Below are 14,997 nucleotides of genomic sequence, written 5' to 3'. Positions count from 1 at the left end.
TTCTGGCAGACTTCAGAGAAATCCCAATATCCTTTAACCCCTGTACAGGCATCTGGTTTTATAGTAGGACCCAGTGGAATGCTAATGTAATAGAAGTCAAAAAGCCTTATTGTCATCTGCTGGTTGACCGCAATCAAACGGAACCAAGATGCCTCAGGAATGTTGAAGGGGGAACAGTTTTGAACGTGAGACCTGGTCAGGTGACGTCCAATGAGGAGTTTTTAAATATAACGGTCGAGCGCGCCAAACCTCAGGTGATTTCGGCGCCAAGCTGCAGAGAGAAGGAGATGCGCTCGGGATGCACTGAGGAAACCAGCCTGACAGGTCGAAGTCAGAGACCTACAAGGCAGCACAGGCGGACGCCGGTGAACAAATGCCGGATTCACAGTGATTGAGTGATTCCATAATTTTTTCCCTCTGCTTGGTCTGAAAAAAATTACCCTTACTGAGTACCACATTTTTAATCTTGATTTCTTTTAGTGTTTCTTAAAGCCCTAAAGTTGCCATTTGCAATGACTTTAGTTTTGTGCCATGTCTGTGATCTGCTTTTTTTCCACAACATTAAACAACTGAATGAACTTCCTCCGAGCCGGGTAATTACATAATTTTTTCCAGGAGTTGTAAATGTGCCCCTGCTGTGTACTGTGTAATGGCTGTGTCTGACTGTACAGGAACATGGTCTGATCATACCACATCTCCTGGGCAGGGGAGGAAGGAAAAGAGTATACAGACATTACAGCATGGGATTACAAATTATTTTTTTTGTGAAATAAAACATTTCACTGCCTGTTTTTAAGTAATGTTTCACCTGAAAGAAAGAATAATTTGTGATCCTGTGCTGTCCTGTCTGTATCCTCTCTTTTGCTTCCTCCCCAGGTCAGGAGATGATCAGACCATGTTCCTCCATAGTCAGAAGCAGTCATTACACAGCATATACTATAGCAGGGGCACATGTATAAGATTATCTCAGCACAGCATTTTTTTGTCAAACACATCCAATTGTGGAACTAATCATTATTCAAAGATCTATTGATTAAAATGCTAACTAAAATTAACTTTGTTTGTTGGAAGACCCCTTTAAATAGCTCACAAATCCTAAAACACAAATTTAGGGTTGTTTAATGATTAACTTTTTTTTTTACTTTGCTGACTCTATAGTGTTCAATTCCATTGAAACCTGATCTGTTACCTAATTTGACTATATATACAGCATATATAATTAAATAGATCTGATGAGGTACCTACTTTGAAACTCCCACTTATGAGTTCAGCTACTCAGTGAGGGAGCTTTTAAGTGCAAGTGTATTCAGTCCCCTCCCAGCCTGACTGCAGGTTGTACTGAGCAGTGAGAGATTTCAGCAGGGAAGAGAGACACTGAGGAGCTGAAGATCAGGCTAGATGGGCAGAGATTACATTTACATTTTTAAATACCCCCAGGCTAAACACACTTAACAAATATAGACCTCAGAAAAGACTCCCTAAACTGAGCGGCGTGGTGGCTCAGTGGTTAGCACTGCAGCCTTGCAGCGCTGGGATCCTGGGTTCAAATCCCTTCAAGGACAACATCTGCAAGGAGTTTGTATGTTCTCCCCGTGTTTGCATTGGGTTTCCTCCGGGTTCTCCGGTTTCCTCCCATACTCCAAAGACATACTGATAGGACAAATGTAGATTGTGAGCCCCAATGGGGACAGTGCTGATATTGTCTGTAAATTATCTGAATTGTGAAGCACTGCAGAATATGTGTGCGCTATATAAATAAAAAGATTATATTATTATTATATAATATAAACCCCTAAGCTGAACACTTCTAAATACAGTTCTCAGACTAGACCCCCTAAACGGATACTGACTCTATGTCAGATAAACTATATGATTGCAGACCTCAGACCGACCTGTCTAAATATACTCATACCCTAGACAAGACCTCTAAACAAATGCATAAACCACAGTAGAATCTCGAAAATATTACAAACTTCTATACCAAACCACCTAAAAACAGACCACAGAACAGACACCCTAAATAAATACAGACCCCGGAGAAAATCCTTTATATAAAAATAGAGCTCAGGTGAGACGTAGCTAAAGGAAACCTGTCAGATGATTCTTACCACTCTAACCACCAACAGCATGAATCAGAGATCAGTTCCGCTATTGCAAATATGTATTTTACTCTCCAACACTATAAAGTTTCAAAGTTAACAAAATTTAAAGTGGGGACCATTTGACAAGGATGACAAGTCACAGAGGGCTGTCACCGTAGGCTGTTCCCCGCCTGACTTTGCATAATTGACAGATCTTATCCTAAGTGTCTACAGTGTAGGGAGGAACCTATCCATCTAGCTTAGTGCAGCGAAGAATAGCTGGTGGAAATATACCTGTGACCAATCATCCTACTCATCTCATCCCCTGCCCCATTTTAAAGTATGTTTTCTCTGAAAATTTTGTATGCATTCTCTGTAAAACATACCTGGCTGAAATAATAATTTTGCTTATTGCAGATGATTGCATCAGTCAGAGAAGGATCATGTGACCTCTGGCACAGCTGGGGAGGCTTCCTCATAATGTCTTGTAGCTATTACGTCACATTGTATAGCATAGCCAATCAGGAGGGATTATCATAGTCTGTATAAAAGCAGAGGCATGGAATGCAGCCGCCATTTTGCGGTGAATCTGAATAATGAGAGACTGTCACATCTCACAGCTTAGTCATAGAGATAGGGAAAAAAAGCCATAAAACACTGAAGAAAGAAGAAGGTAATTAGTATGGTACATTACTAAGAGACCAATGACTCTGTGCATTCAGGGGTAACCAGATAGTACAGAGCTCATAGTCGTAGGTGGTGAGAGTATGGTATCTATGAAAAACAACCAGTTACACTATTGAGGACAGTGACCAATGTGTCACCCTTCAAGAAACATGGTGGTCAGCAGCACTCACTGCAAGGGATGCACGTCCATAATCCTCAAGGAACCCATTTGAGGAAATATCAGCAGCATACAAAAGTAAAAGACAGAGTCTATGCCAGGGTGTTAAATTGCAAAAGAAGTGTTTATTCCTCCATCCCAAAACACACGTTCGACCCTGTATGGGTCTTTGTCAAGTATAGGTGAAAAACACGGGGCCGTCCTTATGTAGTGTGGTTCACAACAGATCACCAATTACTGCAAAGGCTTAACCTCCCAACATTACATAAGGATGGCGCCGTGTTTTTCACCTATACTTGACAAAGACTCACACAGGGTCGAAACATTGTGTGTTTTGGGATGGCGGAATAAACAGCTCTTTTGCAACTGAACACCCTGGCATGGAGGTCGTCTTTTACAATATGTCACCCTTGTGACTACAGGTTCAAATGATGAAACTTTCTGCATGAAAGATCAGTGATGTTGTTATGTAACATGTTTATACAAGGAGAATATTTAATTTACTTCAATTCAAGGTTACAATGGCATAGTCCAATCACTTATTTGCTTTACTCAATAATACTGTATAAAATTACACTTCAAAGCAGCAGTTTAGGGTTTTTTTACCCACTCGATGATCTCATATAGTCCTTATGGATGAAAGGATTGGAGTTTGGAGATCCAGTATAATTCTCTTCTCATAAAAGTAGTAATTCTTTTTGGAATGTCTCTTAGAGATTCCAGCTGGAATAATACTGATTTCCTCAAAGTCTGAGCATGATGTGAAGTCCGAGGCTTTTAGGTGCTGTTATTATACTGAAGAGTAGAAAATGCTTGGAGCAAACTCACAGGAGATGCAGTTGGAAAATCAACAATAAATTAATAGTCTGTAGGGTGTTATTCCTGAATAGTTTCCTGTAAAGAGAACCTGTCACTTGACAAAAATAATTGCTTTTTTCTGATGTAAATGCCGCTGTTCTCCCAAATATGACATGGGTTTCCTTTTCTTACTGCGCCTCTCCGTTCCCGAGATATGGCCTTCTTTTCCTTATATATAAATCTAGTCTTTTTAGACAATTGGGTGTGGTACCAAAAAGACCCCCAAAGAGGAGAGTTGATGGCAACACCCAACTGACTAAAAAAAAGGACTAGATTTATATACAGAGAAGAGGGAGCTAAATCTAAGGATTGGAGAGGCATAGGAAGAAAAGCAAAATTCTGCCAGATTCTGGAGACCACCAGAGAAAATTACAAATTTAGAGCAAGTGACAGCTTCTCTTTAAAGAAAGAAGACAATCTCAGTGAAAGTTCAATAAAGTCAAACAGTTTTTTTCTCTGCCTTGGGTTAGACTGGGTTATTATGGGTTGGGTTACTAAGTACCGTAATTAATATAATTTCTTTTTGCAATGCAACAATAGAAAAATAATAAATTTTTTATTAATTTGTTTGCTTAGATTTTTTACTGTTCATGTTTTACATTGAAGATCATATTGAAGTAATTATCCGGGTTATTAGTGTCATGTGGATAGCAAAAGTATGTATGTTTTTCTATGTTCCAAATATAATAAAACATATGAAAAAAAAATATAACTTTTTTCTCAGAACTTTTATAATTCTGCTATGTCAGGTCTAGTATGCCAGATGACATGTTTGCCAGGTCTAATAGAAGCATTGGCAGAGATGATTAATCTATTTTCTACTTAGCGCTCATTGAGCTCTATGTAGCCAGTAAAAGAAAAGACAGAAGCCGTAATAAACCGTTTCTGTCTTCTGCTTTGGGTCTTCAGCTGTGTCTTACTGTGGGAATCAGATATGCTCTTTCTAGAATGAAGAAGTTGGAGATTTAAACTTGCACCATAAATTATGGCCCAGGATTAAATGTGATCGATTAAGGCATTTTTCATTATTAAGTTAAACAATCTCGTCACTCAGGTCTCTGTTCTTTTCATGGAAACAACTCCCAGCACCGTTTTAGTTCACACCATTCTCACACTAATGTTTTTAGCACTGGCGTATCTCTGGCTAGAGTCTATCACATTCTTTTTTTTTATACCACATGTTCTTAACGGCTCATTCTCTTTGATGCAAACTCTATTTCTTAAGGGCTTTGTCCACACTCAAGTTCTCTCCCAGGTACCATCCATTAAGCAGTCTCACAATGGGTTAATTATGCCACACTTCAGACTCAGGCTAAAGTGTTTTATTTCTTGGCCGTGATTCCCAATGGCTCCCACTGGCCCATTTCTCCCTTTTGTGTACTTCACTTAGTCCAGTTTATTTCAGGGTTATATATAAGAGATCAACCAGATCTCACTAGACTTATCTATCATCCCAAATAGATCTTCCTAAGTGTTGCAATAGGACACAACTACAGCCTCCCCTAGGTTTGTACAAACCCACCAATCCTGGGCGTCCTCTCTCCAACTGCTGTATAGCAGCCATATGGTTTGTCTCAATATAATATATAGAGTGTTCTCTAACTATCCATCCTGTTGAAGTTATTTTATGCTAAAATATTGATGTGTTCATTTATTTTTTCACAGCTAAAACAGAAATATGGGCCAGTGTACACCCTTTACTTAGGACCTAAACCTGGAGTCGTCATATGTGGCTACAAAGCACTGAAGGAGGCCTTGATTGACCAAAATGATGTGTTTGGTGATAGAGGAGAATATCCAGTTTTCCTCAACTTCATAGGAGAACACGGTAATATTACGCCAATGTCAACATTGAATATTCTCTAAATCAGTGTTTCTCATTTCCAGTCCTCAGGACCCCCCAACATATCAGGTTTTCAGGATCTCCTTAGTATTGAACAGGTGAGAGAACCTGTGGCATTTTTTGATGCCTTGATAATAATTCCATCACCTGTGCAATACTAAGGAGATCCTGAAAACCTTATCTGTTGGGGAGTCTTGAGGACTGGAGTTGAGAAACACTGCTGTAATTAAATATTCCCAAAATCACAAATTATCGCCTATCCTTTGCCGATCTCTGAAGGTCTGATCGAAGGGATACTCATCGATATGGCTGGCGACCAGTCCATGTATTATTATTTATCCTATTTAGTATATCAAGGCTGCATTATACAATATATGTACTTTTTACCTTTTGTGTCTCCCCCTTTTCCTCATAGACTGTAAGCTTGCGAGCAGGGCCCTCACTCCTTTCGATATGAGATATGCTTATTCTGTATAGTCTGTATATGTCCCCCTAAAATTTGTAAAGTGCTGCGGAATATGTTGGCGCTATAAAAATAAAAACTATAACTATTATTATTATTATTATTGATACCGAGATGGGAATTCTGAGACTCCTAAGAATGGGGCTCGGCAGCCCCATTAAATGGAGTGGAGGCGGCTTACTCAAAGTCCACTCCATTCATTGTCTATGTGATTGCAGGAAATACTTGAATGCTTTGATTATCTATTTCCAGCGATTTCATTGGCAATGGGTGGAGCGAATGTTGAGCAAGCACACCTTCACTCCATTCAAGATGGGTCTGTAGAACCTCATTCTAAGAGGTTACAGTTCTCCATTTTCTACATCGCTGGGGGTCCCAGCAGTTTGACCCTAGGTGATCAACAGTTTATCCCCTATCCTGTGACCAGTCATTTTACGCACAGTTTGTATGTAAATACGTGCAATTATTGTATATCCAGGGAATGAAAATCTGTCCTTGTCATATTTTGGACTTTGTATTTTTTCTTTCTTTCCATGCAGTGTAGTTGTTATGTCCCCTCCTTTCCCCTTATCAAATCTTTTCAGTTCTTTCAGTTCTATTTTACTGATATGCACACTTACACTATCCAGTTTTTCTTTATATATCATTTATGCATTCATAATTTAGTGGTAGTAGCAGCAGCAGAGACTCCCAGGGACAAGATGCACCTACCTCGACGCTCGTTTCAGCGTTTCTTTTGTCAAGGGGTGGCACCATCTAGAGGAAGGAAGTCCATGACGTATTGTGATGATGCGCACACAGGGTGTCCCGGAAGCCGTACGTGGGTGTTACCATTATGCCCCCATGTTCTGGACCCCATCTCAGTAAATTAGAATAATTAACAAAAAACACCTGCAAAGGCTTCCTAAGCGTTTAAAAAAGTCCCTTAGTCTGTTTCAGTAGGCTCCAGAATCATGGAGAAGACTACAGACTTGACGGATGTCCAGAAGGCAGTCATTGACATACTCCACAAGGTCCCAGAGTTCCAATTTTCATTTGGAAAACAAAGTCTCAGAGTCTGGAGGAAGAGTGGAGAGGCACACAATCAAGCTGCTTGAGGTCTAGTGTGAAGTTTCCACAATCAGTGATGGTTTGGGGAGCCATGTCATCTGCTGGTGTAGGTCCACTGTGTTTTATAAAGATCAAAGTCAGCGCAGCCGTCTACCAGGAAATTTTAGAGCACTTCATGCTTCTCTCTGCCGACAAGCTTTTTGGAGATGGAAATTTCATTCTCCAGCAGGACTTGGCACCTGTCCACACTGCCAAAAGTGCCAATACCTGGTTTAAAAACAACAGTATTACTGTGCTTGATTAGCCAGCAAACTCGCCTCACCTTAACCCTGTAGTGTCAGCGTCTCTGCCTCCTGCCGGGCAGAGACGCCGCTCCCCTCACTGCCGCGGAGGGTAAGCCACAAAAAGTCATTGCTAAAGAAGCTGGCTGTTCACAGAGTGCTGTATCCAAGCATATTAAATGAAAGTTGAGTGGAAGGAAAATGTGTGGAAGAAAAAGGTGCACAAGCAACTGGGATAACTGCAGCCTTGAAAGGATTGTTAAGAAAAGGCCATTCAAAAATTTGGGATAGATTCACAAGGAGTGGACTGCTGCTGGAGTCATTGCTTCAAGAGCCACCACACACAGACGTATCCAGGACATGGTCTACAAGTATCGTATTCCTTGTATCAAGTCACTCATGACCAATAGACAACGCCAGAAGCGTCTTACCTGGGTCAAGGAGAAAAAGACCTGGACTGATGCTCAGTGGTCCAAGGTGTTGTTTTCAGATGAAAAAAAATTTTGCATTTCATTTGGAAATCAAGGTCCCAGAGTCTGGAGGAAGAGTGGAGAGGCCACAATCCAAGCTGCTTGAGGTCTAGTGTGAAGTTTCCACAATCAGTGATGGTTTGGGGAGCCATGTCATCTGCTGGTTTAGGTCCATTGTGTTTTATCAAGACCAAAGTCAGCGCAGCCGTCTACCAGGACATTTTACAGCACTTCGTGCTTCCCTCTGCCGACAAGCTTTTTGGAGATGGAAATTTCATTCTCCAGCAGGACTTGGCACCTGTCCACACTGCCAAAAGTACCAATACCTGGTTTAAAAACAACAGTATCACTGTGCTTGATGGGCCAGCAAACTCGCCTGACCTTAACCCTATAGAGAAAGATGAGAGACACCAGACCTAACAATGCAGATGAGCTGAAGGCTGCTATCAAAGCAACCTGGGATTCCATAACACCTCAGCAGTGCCACAGGCTGATCGCCTCCATGCCACGCCGCATTGATGCAGTAATTGATGCAAAAGGAGTCACGACCAAGTATTGAGGGCATTTACTGAACATACATTTCAGTAGGCCAACATTTTGGATTTTAAAATCATTTTTCAAGCTGTTGTTATAAAGTATTCTGATTTCCTGAGATAATGACTTTTGTGTTTTCATTGGCTGTAAGCCATAATCATCAACATTAACAGAAATAAACACTTGAAATAGATCACTCTGTTTGTAATGACTCTATGTAATATATGAATTTCATTAAAATAAATTAACTTTTTGATGATATTCTAATTTAGTGAGAAGCACCTGTACATACAGTATATATACATGTCTATATACATAAGACTTTTCTGTATATATGTGTACATATATATATATATATACACATATATATATATCCGTAAATATATATATATATTTATATATATATATATATATATATATATATATATATAAAACTATTTTCTCTTTTCTTGTAAGCAAATCATGGGTGGTTTGGTTGATTTAAGTTTGGCTTGGTATTTTTCTTTCTTTCCCTACAGTGTACTTGTCATGTCCCCTCCTCTCCCTTTATCAAATCTATTTACTTCTATTTTACTGATATGCACACTTTCACTATCCAATTTTTCTTTATATGTAATTTATGGATTTGTGTGGGTCTATGTGTGTAGATTTATATGAATGTGCATATACCCATATAGAGTATACACCATATCTATTCCTTTTTTTATTTTTTTTATTCTGTTATTTATCTATCATTTTTCATTTTTTATTTTATACATTTTTATTATTTATTATTCATTCTTTTGTATCTTGCTATTTTTTTCCCTGTTTTTGCTATTTTCATTTCCACACAGCTCCTTGCCTGTTATGTGTAATTTATATATAATTTTTTGCATATATATTTCATACAGTTATATACAGTATACCTCTTTACATGCACTTTTTCACATACTCTTTTACACTTTGATGCACATGATGGTTTATGAACTAATTTTGGAATTTTCTCTTATAGAAGGCATAGGTAATAGTGTTGAGCCACCCCCGTAGTGTTCGGGTTCGGTTCGGTTCGTCGAACACCGGGATGTTCGAGGAACTGTTCGTCGAACTGTTCGTCGAACACCTTAGAACACCGTCGAACACCGTTAAAACCAATGGCAGGCAAACAAAAACACATAGGAACACATAGAAAACACCTTCAAAGGTGTCCAAAAGCTGACAAACTGCTCAGAAGACGCTTTCTTTAAAAAAGCCGGCCGGCAATTCAGCAGCGGCATACACCGGTACCCCACAATTTAGACATGAAGGAATAGAGCATCACACATAGATTAGATAGATAGAAACATGTCAGTCACATATATATGAAGTACAGTGACAGTGTTGCTTACTGTACTTGTCATTTAGTGTAAAGGATTTATTAAAAAATATAATAGTGTTTTCGTGCACCGTCTCTTTAAAAAAGCCGGCTGGCAATTCAGCAGCGGTACCCGACAATTTATAACAGACAGAATAGAGCATCACACATAGATTAGATAGATAGAAACATGTCAGTCACATATATATGAAGTACTGTGACAGTGTTGCTTACTGTACTTGTCATTTACTGCAAAGGATTTATTAAAAAAAATAATAGTGTTTTCATGCACCGTCTCTTTAAAAAAGCCGGCCGGCAATTCAGCAGCGGTACCTGACAATTTAGAATAGAAGGAATAGAGCATCACACATAGATTAGATAGATAGAAACATGTCAGCCACATATATACGAAGTACAGTGACAGTGTTGCTTACTGTACTTGTCATTTAGTGTAAAGGATTTATTAAAAAATATAATAGTGTTTTCGTGCACCGTCTCTTTAAAAAAGCCGGCCGGCAATTCAGCATCTGTACCCGACAATTTATAACAGACAGAATAGAGCTTCACACATAGATTAGATAGATAGAAACATGTCAGTCACATATATAATAAGTACAGTGACAGTGTTGGTTACTGTACTTGTCATTTAGTATTAAAATAAAGGATTTATTATTAAAAAAAATTGGCGTGGGGTTCCCCGTAATTTTAGTCTCTAGCGGAGGTTAAGCAGACAGCTGGGGCAGATGTTTGAAGCCTGGGAAGGGGGTAATACCCACGGAGCTTCCCAGGCTACTAATATCAGCCCCCAGCTGAATACCTAGCCTTTACTAGCTATTAAAATGGAGGACACCCCCCAAAAAAATGACGTGGGGTCCCCCCTAATTTAATAGCTAGCAAAGGCTAGGCAGACAGCTGGGGGCAGATATTAATAGCCCAGGAAGGGAGCCATGAATATTGGCCCCCTCCCAGGCTAGAAACACCAGCCGTCAGCCGCCCCAGAAATGGCGCATCCGTAGGATGCGCCAATTCTGGCACTTAGCTTCGCTCTTCCACGCTGCCCCGGTGCGGTGGCAGTGGGTAATAGGGTTGGGGTTGATGTCAGCTTATAATGCCAGCTGACATCAAGCCCAGGTTAGTAATGGAGAGGCGTCTATAAGACACCCCCATTACTAACCCCATAGTCAAAGTTAAAAAAACACAAACACCCAGAATAAAGTCCTTTAATTGAAATAAAGACACAATTCTTTATTGTTCTAAATTAAACCATACTTACCATCACGCCCATTCCAGCTGAAGCCAACGATCTCCTGCAATAAAAGAAAAATAATAAAGCAACCTCATCCTTACCTTTCCATGGTTCCCAGGACAGCTTCAGCTCTGCTACATCGAGATGACAGGCTGGACCGCAGCAGAACGCTGCCATCCAGCCTGTCATCCCGCAGACACTGAGAAGCGCAGGCATGCTTGCGCTCCTCAGTGTCTGACTGTGACGGCATCCAGATGAGCCGACAATGAACTCAGCTCACCTCATGCACGTCACTAACAGCGTGGGAAAATTCTCCTGCACTCAGCGCTTCAGCGTGAGAATTTTCCCACGCTGTCAGTGACGTGCATGAGGTGAGCCGAGTTCATTGGACATGACCTCGGCTCATCTGGATGCCGTCACAGCCAGACACTGAGTAGCGCAAGCAAGCCTGCGCTTCTCAGTGTCTGCGGGATGACAGGCTGGATGGCAGCGTTCTGCTGCGGTCCAGCCTGTCATCTCGATGTAGCAGAGCTGAAGCTGTCGTGGGAGCCATGGAAAGGTAAGGATGATGTTGCTTTATTATTTTACTTTTATTGCAGGAGATCATTGGCTTCAGCTGGAATGGGCGTGGTGGTAAGTATGGTTTAATTTAGAACAATAAAGAATTGTGTGTTTATTTCAATTAAAGGACTTTTTTCTGGGTGTTTGTGTTTTTTTTAAATACTTTACTAGAAATTCATGGTGGTCATGTCTAATATTGGCGTGACCCCATGAATTTCAGGCTTAGGGCCAGCTGATAATGCCAAGCTGGCCTTAACCCCTTTATTACCCAGTGAGCCACCGCACCAGGGCCCTGGATGAGTTGGGTACAGCGCCAGAAGATGGCACTTCTATGAACGCGCCATTTTCCGGGGCGGCTGCGGACTGCAATTTGCAGCGGGTGGGGCCCAGAAAGCTTGGGCCTCCCTGCGCTGCAGATTCCAGCCCCCAGCTGCCTAGTTGTACCTGGCTGGACACAAAAATAGGGCGAAGCTCCACGTATTTTTTTTTTAAATTCATGAAATTCATGGAATAATTAACAAAAAAAGGGCTTCCCTATATTGTTGTGTCCGGCTAGGTACAAATAGGCAGCTGGTGGTTGGGAGCAGCCCGTCCCTGCCTGCTGTACCTGGCTGGACACAAATATAGGGCGAAGCCCCACATCAATTTTTTTTTCATTATTTCATGAATTTCCTGAAATAATTAAAAAAAAATTGACGTGGGGCTTCGCCCTATATTTGTGTCCAGTCAGGTACAGCAGGCAGGAACGGGCTGCCCCCAACCACCAGCTGCCTATTTGTACCTGGCCAGACACAACAATATAGGGAAGCCCTTTTTTAAAAAAATTATTTCATGAAATAATTAAAAAAAAATTGACGTGGGGCTTCGCACTATATTTGTGTCCAGCCAGGTACAGCAGGCAGGAACGGGCTGCCCCCAACCACCAGCTGCCTATTTGTACCTGGTTGGACACAACAATATAGGGAAGCCCTTTTTTTCTTAATTATTCCATGAATTTCATGAAATAATTTAAAAAAAAAATGCGTGGGGCTTCGCCCTATTTTTGTGCCCAGCCAGGTACAACTAGGCAGCTGGGAGCTGGAATCCGCAGCGCAGGGAGGCCCAAGCTTTCTGGGCCCCACCCGCTGCAAATTGCAGTCCGCAGCCGCCCCAGAAAATGGCGCGTTCATAGAAGCGCCATCTTCTGGCGCTGTACCCAACTCATCCAGGGCCCTGGTGCGGTGGCTCACTGGGTAATAAAGGGGTTAAGGCCAGCTTGGCATTATCAGCTGGCCCTAAGCCCGAAATTCATGGGGTCACGCCAATATTAGACATGACCACCATGAATTTCTAGTAAAGTATTTAAAAAAACACAACACCCAGAATAAAGTCCTTTAATTGAAATAAACACACAATTCTTTATTGTTCTAAATTAAACCATACTTACCGTCACGCCCATTCCAGCTGAAGCCAATGTCTTCTGCAATAAAAGTAAAATAATTAAGCAACCTCATCCTTACCTTTCCATGGTTCCCACGACAGCTTCAGCTCTGCTACATCGAGATGACAGGCTGGACCGCAGCAGAAAGCTGCCATCCAGCCTGTCATCCCGCGGACACTCAGAAGCGCAGGCATGCTTGCGCTCCTCAGTGTCTCGCTGTGACGGCATAAAGATGAGACAAGCTCATGTCCAATGAACTCGGCGCACCTCATGCACGTCACTGACAGCGTGGGAGAATTCTCCTGCACTCAGCACTTCAGCGTGAAAATTCTCCCACGCTGTCAGTGACGTACATGAGGTCAGCTGAGTTCATTGGACATGAATGAGCTCACCTCATGCACGTCACTGACAGCGTGGGAAAATTCTCACGCTGAAGCGCTGAGTGCAGGAGAATTTTCCCACGCTGTCAGTGACGTGCATGAGGTGAGCTCATTCATGTCCAATGATCTCAGCTCACCTCATGCACGTCACTGACAGCGTGGGAGAATTCTCCTGCACTCAGCACTTCAGCGTGAAAATTCTCCCACGCTGTCAGTGACGTACATGAGGTCAGCTGAGTTCATTGGACATGAATGAGCTCACCTCATGCACGTCACTGACAGCGTGGGAAAATTCTCCTGCACTCAGCGCTACAGCATGAGAATTCTCCCACGCTGTCAGTGACGTGCATGAAGTGAGCTCATTCATGTCCAATGAACTCAGCTGACCTCATGCACGTCACTGACAGCGTGGGAGAATTCTCACGCTGAAGTGCTGAGTGCAGGAGAATTCTCCCACGCTGTCAGTGACGTGCATGAGGTGAGCCGAGTTCATTGGACATGAACTCGTCTCATCTTTATGCCGTCACAGCCAGACACTGCAGAGCGCAAGCATGCCTGCGCTTCTCAGTGTCTGCGGGATGACAGGCTGGATGGCAGCGTTCTGCTGCGGTCCAGCCTGTTATCTCGATGTAGCAGAGCTGAAGCTGTCGTGAGAACCATGGAAAGGTAAGGATGAGGTTGCTTAATTATTTTTCTTTTATTGCAGGAGATCTTTGGCTTCAGCTGGAATGGGCGTGACGGTAAGTATGGTTTAATTTAGAACAATAAAGGATTGTGTCTTTATTTCAATTAAAGGACTTTATTCTGGGTGTTTGTGTTTTCTTTTAACTTTGACTATGGGGTTAGTAATGGGGGTGTCTTATAGACGCCTCTCCATTACTAACCTGGGCTTGATGTCAGCTGGCATTATAAGCTGACATCAACCCCAACCCTATTACCCCCTGCCACCGCACCAGGGCAGCGTGGAAGAGCGAGGCTAAGTGCCAGAATTGGCGCATCCTATGGATGCGCCATTTCTGGGGCGGCTGACGGCTGGTGTTTCTAGCCTGGGAGGGGGCCAATATTCATGGCTCCCTTCCTGGGCTATTAATATCAGCCCCCAGCTGTCTGCCTAGCCTTTGCTAGCTATTAAATTAGGGGGGACCCCACATCATTTTTTTTGGGAGGGGGTCCTCCATTTTAATAGCTAGTAAAGGCTAGGTATTCAGCTGGGGGCTGATATTAGTAGCCTGGGAAGCTCCGTGGGTATTACCCCCTTCCCAGGCTTCAAACATCTGCCCCAGCTGTCTGCTTAACCTCCGCTAGAGACTAAAATTACGGGGAACCCCACGCCAATTTTTTTTAATAATAAATCCTTTATTTTAATACTAAATGACAAGTACAGTAACCAACACTGTCACTGTACTTATTATATATGTGACTGACATGTTTCTATCTATCTAATCTATGTGTGAAGCTCTATTCTGTCTGTTAGGCTATGTGCCCACGTTGCATTTATGAAGCAGAAAATTTCTGCTGCATAAATGCAAGTCCTCTCCCGGAAAAACGCATGCGGAATTCCGCACGCGTTTATCGCGCATTTTTCGCGCGTTTATCACGCGTTTTCCACATGCGGAATTGCCTTGCGTTTTTTATG

The 14,997-nt window shown here is 42.0% G+C and overlaps 1 protein-coding gene across 4 annotated transcripts in view; it reads left to right on the top strand.

Annotated features, from left to right (window-relative positions):
* The window catches only part of LOC141154946 (cytochrome P450 2F3-like), a 362,896-nt gene that overhangs the window by 109,097 nt on the left and 238,802 nt on the right, over nt 1-14,997 (top strand). For all 4 annotated transcript variants that reach the window (XM_073641520.1, XM_073641519.1, XM_073641521.1 and 1 more), the window contains one exon: nt 5,449-5,611. In XM_073641520.1, the coding sequence (XP_073497621.1) occupies nt 5,449-5,611 (163 nt within the window). The remainder of the gene's footprint in view (nt 1-5,448; nt 5,612-14,997) is intronic.

The sequence above is a fragment of the Phyllobates terribilis genome, unplaced genomic scaffold (genome assembly GCF_046119375.1).
Source record: "Phyllobates terribilis strain yellow unplaced genomic scaffold, ASM4611937v1 Scaffold_7__3_contigs__length_470593459, whole genome shotgun sequence".
NCBI lineage: Eukaryota > Metazoa > Chordata > Amphibia > Anura > Dendrobatidae > Phyllobates > Phyllobates terribilis.
The sequence above is the reverse complement of the archived record's forward strand: the minus strand, read 5'-3'. Positions and strand labels throughout refer to the sequence as shown.